Below are 11,610 nucleotides of genomic sequence, written 5' to 3'. Positions count from 1 at the left end.
TTTCACCCCTTCTCCCTTCTCCTACCCCTTTCTCCTAGTCTTCCTATCCTCCCTTCCATTCAAACTCTCCCTCCCCCCTCTTGCTCTTACTTCTTTATAGGGTAAGATAAATGTCTATACCCTACTGAGTGATTATTATTCCCTCTGTGATCCCAAACTGATGAGATTAAGTTTCAGACAATGCTCAATCCCCTCCCTTCTTTGGATTGTAATAGGTCTGTTGTGCCTCTTCATGTGATCTAATTCATTGCATTGTAACTCCTGTTTCTGCTTCATCTAATACAATACTTTTTCCATCTCTTGCATTTTTCTTTGATATCATTGTATCAGAGTACATTCACAACCATACCCTCTGTCCATTTATGCCTTCTCTAATTGTCCCTATAACAGATATAGTTCTCAAGAGTTACAAATATTTTTTTCCATCTAAGGATATAAACATTTTGCAACAATGTTCCTTGGGATTTTCCTTGTAGGATCTCTTTTGAGAGGTGGTTGATGGATTATTTCAATGATTGTTTTTTCCTTTGGTTCTAGTATTTCAGGGCAGTTTTCCTTGCTGATCTCTTGAAGAACATTTTCCAGGCTATTTTTTTGGTCATGCCTTTCAGGCAGACCAATTATTTTTATATTGTCTCCCCTGGATTTATTTTCTAGGCTAGCTATTTTTCCAATGACATATTTTACATTTTCTTCCATTTTTTTCACTCTTCTTAATTTGACTGATTCCTTATGGCTCATAGAGTCATAAGCTTCTATTAACCCACTTCTAGCTTTTAATGTGTGATTTTCTTCAGTTAGCTTTTTGTCTCTTTTTTATTTGATTAAATCAACTTTTCAAGATGTTGTTTTCTTCAATGGATTTTTTTTCTTTTGCATTTGGCCTATGGTGTCTTTTAAGGAATGGATTTCTTCAGTGTTTTTCCCCCCTCTTTTCCCAAGCTTTTGATTCTCTCTTGCATAACTTTCATTTCTTTTCTCAGTTTTTTCTTCTACCTCTCAATTGCTTTTCAAAGTATTTTATTAACACTTTTAAGAAACCTCATTGGGTTTGGAACCAATTCATATGACTCTTTGAGGTTTCTTTTATGTACATTTTGTCCTTGCCTGAGTTGCTATTTTGTTGTTCCCAGTCACCATAAGAGCTTTCTATGGTTAAGGTTCTTGTGTGTTTCTTGCTCATTTTCTTAACTTTTGCGTTTAGTATTTGTGTGTGTGTGTGTGTGTGTGTGTGTGTGTGTGTGTGTGTGTGTGTGTGTGTGATTTTATGGTTGAGCTCTAATTCTGGGGTAAAAGATGTATTGTCCCAACCTTCTTGTGCAACTCTAAGACTTGACTTTAATCACAGGGGCCCCTTATGTTTGGTGTTTTGCTCACAGCAAGGGGCAGCTTTCACTGCTCTTTCCAGGAAACAGCATGGTATCCCATAATTTGCATTTTGAGTTGGGATTGGAAGTTGCCCCACTGGTCTGCTCAAGTTTTGATCCAAGTCCAAGGGTCTCAATTGCTGATTTGCTGTTTTCAAGACCCTCCCACTGGCTTTCCCAAACTTTTCCCAGACCTGACCTAGGCTGAATAGTCTTTTGATTCCAATGACACTGAACTTTCTTGAAGTCCTTCAAATCTATCTTGAGCTGGAGAGTGGTTTCATTACATAAAACTCTGCTCTGAGACTTAGTTTCATATGGTACAGCTTGAGGAATTTCCAGGGTTCACTATGACATCTTTGCTTTACTCCTGGAACTATTCTACTTCTCTTTTTAAAATGGTCCTTGTAAAAATGTACATTGTAGAAATAAAGGATATATGTGGGGAAGTAATAATACAAGTGGTAAAGTTATTTTATATTGCAAAATACTTCACTGTTTAATTAAGAGCTATTGCTACAATACTACAAAGACCATGTTCCTTTTATATGAACATAGATTCCCAGTTATGTCTTAGTCTATTAAAATCAATTTTTCTAGATACTTTTGAACAGAAAGTGTAGTTCTGGAGCCTAGTTGGAATATTCTTCTCTAAAATATAATTTTCTCTGAGAGCAGGTTTCCTGGGGGGTTCTGGGAGCAGCCTTCATTTCAGTTCAGAGTAATCACCCCAAATGCAGCCAGGTATTAAAGTCCAAATCCTTGATTGCCTCCTTCAAAATCTTGTCTCCTTCCCAGGGCCCAGTTAGCTTTCTTAGAGGTCTATCTGTAGTCTTGGTTCCAAGAGCTTAAGCTGCTTTCTCTGACTTCTGAATCTGCTCGATTGATTCCTGGCTGAGGCTTTGAGAGCATCTAGTGGGCTTGTCCTTTCTGGCCCACAGAGCTCCTCCTTATATGTTCCACACTGAGTATACACTAATCATTATATCACTAGGAAACCATTATTTGTTGTAGGATTAAATCAATGCTAAACTAGATTTAACCACTGTCTCCTCAATTCCACTTACTTAGCACCTTGTTTCAAGTTCTGGCCCATAACATCTCCAGTTTTCTTTTGTTTTTAGAACATAGGTGGGTATGACCTCTCTGACTTCTCAAGGAGTTGAGAACCCCATAAAAGAAGGTGATCATGCTTTCCCTGACTGCTCAAAAAAGGGGTGAAAACACCATAAAAGGAGGTGGTCACACACTCCCTAACATCTCAGGAAGGGAGATGAAAACATCAAAGGAAATGGGAAATCAAATCAGATTAGTGGGGTTCTGAAGGGGCTCACTTGAAACATATACATAAAACCATCAATATGGGAGGTATTATACATAATCACATAAATTGCATAAGTACATAGTAACATAGACTAGCAGTGATATAACAAATTACATGAATCAACATGAGGAATTATACATGCCCATAAGACCTAGAAACAGTCCAAAACCAATCTATTGTCTGTCTATTAGTTCATGTGCCAGGAATCCAATAATTCCTGCAAGTTTTGAAGTCCTACAATAATAGTCTCATCAACAATTTTTCATCTCAAGGAATCCAATGATTCCTGCTGGTTTTCAAGTCTTGCAAAAGTCTCATCTTGTGTTAGGGAATTCAATGATTCCTGCAGATTTTGTTCTTAGGTCATCTCCTTTGTTTTCAGAGTTTTCTCTTTTACTGTCTCTCTCTGATGGACAAGGTGAATACGGCTCATTGGCACCCATCTGATTCCTTCTCCCTCTGAAGAAATACAAGCAAACCCTTTCTCCCAAGCAGTTAACCTATCTAGTCCCTTCTATTTACCAGTTTCTAGATTTCTCCTCATCATCTGGCAATTATATTGGAGCTGCTTTAATGAGCTGTTCACACTGGACACTGCTCTTCTGTTGGGTTAAAAAGCCTATATTCTCCCAATTGTAATCCCTTTCTGCTATCTGATTGCTTTATGAATGACTGATCATGTAATCCCTTTCTCCCATCTGATTTCTTTTTGGCTGTAGATCATGAATCCCTTTCTGCCACATGATTGTTTTTTGGTTGATTGATCACATCAGAGACCTGAACTTCTAAAGACTCTCTGGATGTAAACTCAGCTGGCATCATGCCCCACCTGTCTTTTGTATGATATCTTGGAGCTGGGCCCTGCCTCTCATTTCCCTAGGTCAATCTATATTCTGAGGCCCAGTGGAAGCCCTTGTGACATTTTGGACATAGGGTTATTGATCTCCTCATTCTATCTCTGTACCTACACTGGACTCTCACATGTCCTATTTTTCCACAATGTAAACATTGATGCTTCTCTCTAGCAGTCCCATACCAAGAGGGACCCTGTCTTCCCATGTTCATCATAGTCTGAGTATAAGCACTTGTGCCCACTGTGGCACTGCATCTTATGATCTTTGTGTAGTCCCCATATAATTTTTCTGCAAACCTCATTGGCATTTTCCTTAGCTACTTCTCTGATCATTATTTGTGTATCTGGATTTTCTCCAGTGGTTCTTGTGACAGCTGTTTGCAAACATCCCACAAAATCCACAAAGGGTTCATTGGGACCTTGCTCTATTTTTGTGAAGGCTTCTCCTCAATCTTTCCTGGGAAAAAAGCTTTTATAGAGCAGTAGCAATTTGTTCACATGTTCCTAAGGGGTAATTAATCTGTGCTGAATTTTCTGCATTCTGGCCTTCACCTGCTAGTTGGTCAAAAGTGATTTGTATATTAACTCCAGTTTGTTTATTGCATTGGGCTTGAATCCTACAAAATTTATGGTACTCCAAAAGTCACAACATTTTGTCCAGGTTCTAAACATGTCCTTACTATGGATTTCCAATCACTGGGGGTTAAAATTTCATAAGCCAAATTATCTAGTAACATCTTAACATAAAACGATGTAACCCATTTGCCAGTATCTTGAAAAAGATGATGGAGTAATTTACCATTTCTTTCTCTGGCTGACACAGATGAGAAAAAGGAAGCAAGGTTAAGTTATTTTCCCAGGGTCACACAGCTAGTAAAGTCAACACAAGTTTCCCAGATTCTAGGATCAGCACTGTATCTACTATAATGGCTACCTGCTTTCTGGTAAGATGTAGTCCACATATTGATGATAAAGAATGGACTTTATTCATAGGGTGAAGCTTGTACTTATGCATGACAAATACATGGGATAGTGAAAGAAGTGAAAGTTTGTTGGAGCAGTTTCCTACTAAAGAAAATACACACATTCGCTTACACACACACACACACACACACACACACACACATCAACAGCACATATCCCCCAAATGTCTTTTTAGCCAGTAGTATAGAGCCAGAAACTATATACTCATAATAAACAGATTTACTGTTTTTGGAGGTACTGCCCCAAATCACTCTCTTTGGATCAATTTTTACTTCTAGTCAAATCAAAATAAAGCATTTCTCCACTGATGGGGATCAAATGAACCCAGTTTCTATATAATCCTTTAAGAAAACAAAAATAACTTTCATAATGTTAAAAAGAATAAAAAGCATGCTGATGCACTATTTCATTCATTCCTCACAATTCTATGACATGAGTATTATTATTTAAAAGATGAGAAAATTAGGGCTAAGAATTTGAAACTTTAAAGAGATCAGCCATATAAATTGATACACATATATTATTATTTTTTTCCTTTAATCTTTATGACACTTTGTCCTTTTTTCAAAGATTTATTCATTTTAATCAAGCAAAATTAAAGCACTGTTCTATACAATGACACTGGAAATATTTGATTATAGAAAAATGGTATGGGCCAGAACTCTGAAGTTGAAACAAAGAAATCTTACAAGGTGCTAAGGCAGTGGAATTAATAGAGACAATGGTTATCTAGTTTAGCATGGTTCAGTATGATAGATTTAATCTTACAACAAATAATGGCTTCCTAGTGAGATAATGATTGGTTTATACTCAGTACAGAGCATGTAAGCTAGAAGCCTCAGCCAGGTAGATTTCAGAAAGATTTAGAGGGCAAAGAAGACAGGCAGGAGCTCAAGCTCTTCCAACCAAGGAGAGAGGAAGGCCTCTAAGAAAGCTGCCCAGCCCCTGGCAAGGGGACAATAAAGGATTTGAACTTTAATTCCTGTCTGTTCTCATGGTGATTACTGAACTGAAATGAAGGCTGCTCCCAGAGACACCCAGAAAACCGAAAAAGAGAACATTATAGAAAAGAAGTAGGGTTGCAGTCAAAAACTTCATAGTCACCAAAATTAAGCATAATCCTGAATGGAAAAAAAAAAAAAAAAAGATATTCAAAGAATTGATAGACTTTCAGAATTTTGTTCCCAAACCCATCTCCCCATCTTAATAGAAAATTTATCATATAAGATCTAAAAGAAATGTAAGGTAAACATAAAAGATTAATTTAAAGGGACTCAATAAAAAGAAACTTCTTAGTTCTTATATGTGAAAATATAAATTATATATTTAAGATAGACATTATAATTGTAGAGTTTGAAAGAGCTAAAATAGATTTAATTAAAAAAGAAAAATAGGGAAACCACACTAAATTTCAACCATATTAACCAATAAGGTTTTAGTTTATTTAAAATAACTAGATTGTATAAAAACTTAGAATATTGCTGTGATATAGGAAATGATGAGTTGGTGGATTAAAAAATATGGAAACACTTGGACTTAAGAAGGAAGATATTATCCACCTTCAGAGAAATAGAAACATAGTATAATCTTACATTGATGAATATGTATGTACATGTGTGTATATATATATATATATATATATATATGTATATATATATATGGTTATAGATCTATGCATATGTACGTACAAGCATGTTTATATATATAAATGTGTGTATATATATATATATATATAATGGATTGCTTGCATATAGTCTTTTGGGAAGAGATAAGAAAAAGGAGGAAAAGGATAAAGTAAAATATGCAGAGCAGTGAACAAAAGAAAAGCTACAAAGAAGCAAAGAAAAGATGGATACTCTGAACACAATGTGTAGTATTTATTACATTGTTTTTCTTGAAATGGAAATTTATTGTCTCAAATTTTGAATTCTCTCATTATTTCTGTGAATATGACAAATTTTTTTTTTTGTTTTGTTTTGTTTTCTACTTTGAAATTAAAAAAAAAAAACAAAAATGACTGGTTACAAGGATAATGTTCCCTAAAAGTTTATTTTCCACTTCAAATTATTTTAATCAATTAAATGCATTTCTTCTCCAGAATCAATACCACATGTCCTATGTAGTAGACAATGTTCTATGACTTTAAAAATTGGGGAGATGAAGCCCCTTTATTTAAGAATTTAATTTCTGCCCTTTCCTATCAAGATAAAATTTCTGGCTCTCCCTCTCAGGAATAAAGCAATTAGTCAATTCCAGATCTATGCCCAACATTCATAAACCAATTAACATTCCATTTCTGAAGTGGCAGAGAGGGGTAGATCAGTCATATTTGAAAACCTTTTCCCAAGCTGTTGTCAAGCTGTAGGGATTCACCTATCTGAAGAGTAGTTCTCTCTCTCCCCAGGAATGGAGGAAGAATTGTGAAATCTTGGTTTACTTCCTCATTAAAATGTCCCAAAACAGGAATTTATGTGTGTGTGTGTGTGTGTGTGTGTGTGTGTGTGTGTGTGTGTTTAAATACACACACACACACACACACACACATATATACAAAAACATACCTGCACATGTAACATATATTTATATAGAAGCATACAATAACATATACATGCTTGTGTATATTGTGTATATGTATATGTGTACATATACATGTGTGTGGAGTGTATGTGTGCATTCCATAACACTATTTCTCGATTCTATCTTTCTATGAATGGATTCAATTGTTTTACTTGAAAATCATCCATCTTACTCATCTTGACCTCAAAATTGACTAAAACTCCCAGATTTTCCCATATTAACTTCTGTGTAAGCACTTTTAGTTCAACCCATACTAATCATACTCCTGTCCAGCTATATTTATGTCATATTGCTATATGTATAATTTTCCTTTCTGCCCTTTTTATAAGTAATTTGTTTCACTAGCTCTGAAGTCAGAAATCTTAAAAGCACTAACCATGCTTGCAATATCATAACAATCATTTGCCCTGTGACTTCAATTATCTTTGCAAAGAACATCTCTGCTCTCACCATTATGTTGTGTTCCACTATTAAAACACTAACTCATTGAGGACAAGGATTATATTTGTCTTTATATTTGTCCTTTCAGAATTTACTTTGGTTTCTGAAATATAAGCACAAAAAATGCCTATTAAATGATTTCTCATTCATTCATTAGGCATCTATCCTATCTAGTGGAATTTTTTAGGTCGAAAGTATTATGCATTCTACATTATAGTCAAGTTGGTCAACTGGTTCTCTTTAGGTGAATAACCTTTCTTCAAGATCTAGACTAGTAGCATTCCTAAAGTTAATTGCTTAGATTTTATAGTTCTATGCAAGTCTCAGATTAAATACCATCTCCCATAAGAAATCTTTCCTGATTATAAATGAAAATTCTAAGTATAAAGATCTCTTTTAATGCTCTGTATTCACTTGTCTGTATATGTTTTATTTCTTCCTAGTATAATTTAAGTCCCTTAAAGATTTAAGGTCAAGGCTTGTTTTTTTTTTTTTTTTTTTTTTTCCATTTTGGGTCTTTATATCCACAGAAGATAGAATTATTGATAGAATATGTCATATGGTAAACAATTTGTGGCTCTTTTACATTTTATTCTAGTAAAATTTATCTAATTAGGATTATCCCATTATTCTCATATTTTAAGGTCTTTTGTGTGCTATTTTTATCTTTCAACATATTAAACTTCTTTCCCAGCTTTGTTCTCTCCATTGATAAATTTGATGATTTCTCACTTTCTCCAAATAAATGCATAAAGCAAAGATGAGGGACCATTTCAACAAAAGCCATCTAAAATGATAATGACCAAATGATGTATACATTCTGAAATTACATCCTAACCCTAATATATATATATATATATATATATATATATATATATATATATATATATATATATATATATATATATATATATAGTGTGTGTGTGTGTATGTATACTATATATATATATATATATATATATATATATATATATGTGTGTGTGTGTGTGTGTATGTATACTATATATATATATATATATATATATATATATATATAGTATACATACACACACACACACATATATATATATATATATATATATCCATCTATTGGAAAACTGAAAAGTGTTATGTTTGCTATAGCTATTGGAAATACATTTTCAGCACAAATTGTTTTTATGCTACTATCATGCATATTAATATCCACTTGACATTATTCTGTGAATTTCTTATCTTAAATCATTCTTTGGCTCCATAATTTTCTCATGGCATTTTTTACTTCTTCATTCCTCAATGTGTAGATTAGGGGATTTAACATTGGAGTTATCATTGTATAAAAAACAGCAATGGCCTTATCAATGGGAAAAGTGGTCATAGGCCGTAGATATGCAAACATACATGGCACAAAGAACAAAATGACCACGGCAATGTGGGACACACAAGTTGAAAGAGCTTTGCGCTGTCCTTCTGAGCTATGTTTTTTCAGGGAGTTCAAAATGATGATATAAGATGCGAGAAGCATGAAAAAAATTAGTATGCACATTATCCCACTATTGGCAGCAACAAAAATCCCAATGGGATGGATCTCAACACAAGAGAGTTTCAACAAAGGAAAGAAATCACAAAGAAAATGGTCAATAACATTGGGACCACAGAATGGTAACCAAATGATGAATAGAATCAATATTATGGCATGAACAAAGCCTCCCATCCAAGCTAATCCCACCAAAAGAATACATACTGATCTATTCATAATGGTTAAGTAATGCAGGGGTTTACAAATGGCCACATACCTATCATAGGCCATCACCATTAGGAGGATGATCTCAGCCCCAGCAAACAAATGTTCTGCAAAAAGCTGGGTCATGCATGCATTGAAAGATATTGTTTTCCTATCAGAGAGTGAATCAATTATCATTTTGGGGCCCATGGAAGAAGAATAACAACTATCTAACAAGGACAAATAAGAAAGAAAGATATACATAGGGGAGCTTAGAGTCTGACTGACTGCAATGGTAATGACAATCAGTAGATTTCCCACCAAGGTCAACAAGTAGATGAGTAAAAATATCACAAAAAACATTTTCTGCATCTCTGGATTCTGTGTGAGACCCAGAAGAATGAATTCAGTTACATTGTTTGCACCATCCATCTTTACAGTTTTGAAGATGTCATATAGGTGAAAGTTGGCTCAGCTGAAAAGACAAAAATAATTATGAGCTATATAATGAATAAATAACCAGGTAAGCCAGAATCTAAAGTACAGAATTTCAATTGAATCAAGATCTCATTAAGTAAAAACTATACCTCAAAAGACTCCCTTCTGCTCCATACCTAAGCAAAGCCATTCAGGTTTTCATTGTCATTGTTGTTATTTAATAATCTTCAATGAAGGACAATCTGTTTCCTCATGAAGCATTACATTCCAAATAGGGACTGCATATTTTCTTCTCTGTCTGTCTGTCTTTGTTTCTAGAAGATAGATCTTTTCTTTCAAATGGAAAACATGTAAAAGGAAGATAAAAGTTGCTCTCAAATTCCATTAATGAACAAGTGGGCAGTGGAAGAATATTACTTACAGTTCTTAAGTCTAAACTATAATTTCAGCTCTGTATGCCACTCTAGTTTTATAACTTAAATTAATAAATTCCTTAACTTTCTGTCTAATGGATACATCACATACATGTTTATCATTCTAATCTATTAACTAAAGAAAATAGATATCAGCCAAAGGAAGTTTGAACTCAGAGGAACATACATTTTGAATTGGGGAGGCAATGTAACATCATGGAGCCGGATTCCCCCAATTTAAAGAAGAGTAAACAGAGAGACCAAGAAATGCCATGATTATTGAAAGGCCACACAGGTATTTATAGGAGTTCAAATTTTATACCCTAGTTTTTTTGATTCCAGATTAGGGGATTTAACATTGGAGTTATCATTGTATAAAAAACAGCAATGCCCTTATCAATGGGAAAAGTGGTCATAGGCCGTAGATATGCAAACATACATGGCACAATGCTGTACCATTTTTGTTTATCATAGTTCATTTAAAAATGAACTCCATATACATTTTATTTTTCAACTTATTTTTAAATCACTGATATATTTTAATTTGTATAGTTTTCATATAGAATATATATTTTTCCTGTCCACCTAGTAAAACACACATTATTTTAAAAAAGTGAAAATAATAAAAACAATTATGAGTCCACAGTATATATAGTGTTCCTCACCCATCATTCTGTTTTTCAAAGAAATTAAGAAGATAAATGTTTAAATCTCTTCTTTGGAGGAAAACAATGACTATAATTATGTAGCTTATTTATATTTATATATACATTTATATTTCTCAGTTTTAAATTTATATATCCAATATCAACTTCAACAAAATTTATAGCAAATATGTTAATCACCTCTCTCTCTCTCTCTCTCTCTCTCTCTCTCTCTCTCTCTGTCTCTCTCTGTCTCTCTGTCCCTCTCTCTTCTCTCTCTCTCTCTCTCTGTTATGCACAGAAATACATATATTCAAACATACAAGAACAGATTTATTGCAAGGGAACTATAATGCAATAAATAAAATAATCTTAGAATCCAAGAGAATTTGATGTTTTTCCATCCCAATATAAAAATGAAAAAAAAAAAAATATATATATATATATATATATATTCTTAAGTAAACTGATGATTGGGTAAAATATTTTTAATCACTTTATAAACAAAGTTAATTTCAAACAGCAAAATGAATTTCAAAAGCTCCTTATATGTGTTTATCTCTAAATTTATTTACATTAATATCTCTATTGGTCTTTACTTTCATTATATTTGTTCAGGTATTCCCTATTCTGGAAAGTTTGCAGATTTTTTTTGCAGACTAATAAAAATATATACAAGTTATTCTCAAAAGTATTTCTTTACCGAGTGACAAACATTCTAATAAAAATTCCCTTAAAATTAAACTTTTCCACCCATTAATGCTTTGTTAAGCATCTCAAGCCTATATGATGTAATATTATGCCAAACTGCTTACTCTTCTGGCAAAACCTTCAGCAGCTTGTCTTTACCTCAATTTCAGCATATCAATT

The 11,610-nt window shown here is 33.7% G+C and overlaps 1 protein-coding gene across 1 annotated transcript; it reads right to left on the bottom strand.

Annotated features, from left to right (window-relative positions):
• Positions 1 to 8,759: 8,759 nt before the first annotated feature.
• Positions 8,760 to 9,677, bottom strand: LOC141545384 (olfactory receptor 4C12-like). The gene has a single exon (XM_074272377.1). It carries the CDS (start codon positions 9,675 to 9,677, stop codon positions 8,760 to 8,762), a length of 918 nt encoding a protein of 305 aa, XP_074128478.1.
• Positions 9,678 to 11,610: the final 1,933 nt, after the last annotated feature.

The sequence above is a fragment of the Sminthopsis crassicaudata genome, chromosome 6, assembly GCF_048593235.1.
Source record: "Sminthopsis crassicaudata isolate SCR6 chromosome 6, ASM4859323v1, whole genome shotgun sequence".
Lineage (NCBI taxonomy): Eukaryota > Metazoa > Chordata > Mammalia > Dasyuromorphia > Dasyuridae > Sminthopsis > Sminthopsis crassicaudata.
This window is presented reverse-complemented; position numbering and strand designations above follow the sequence as displayed.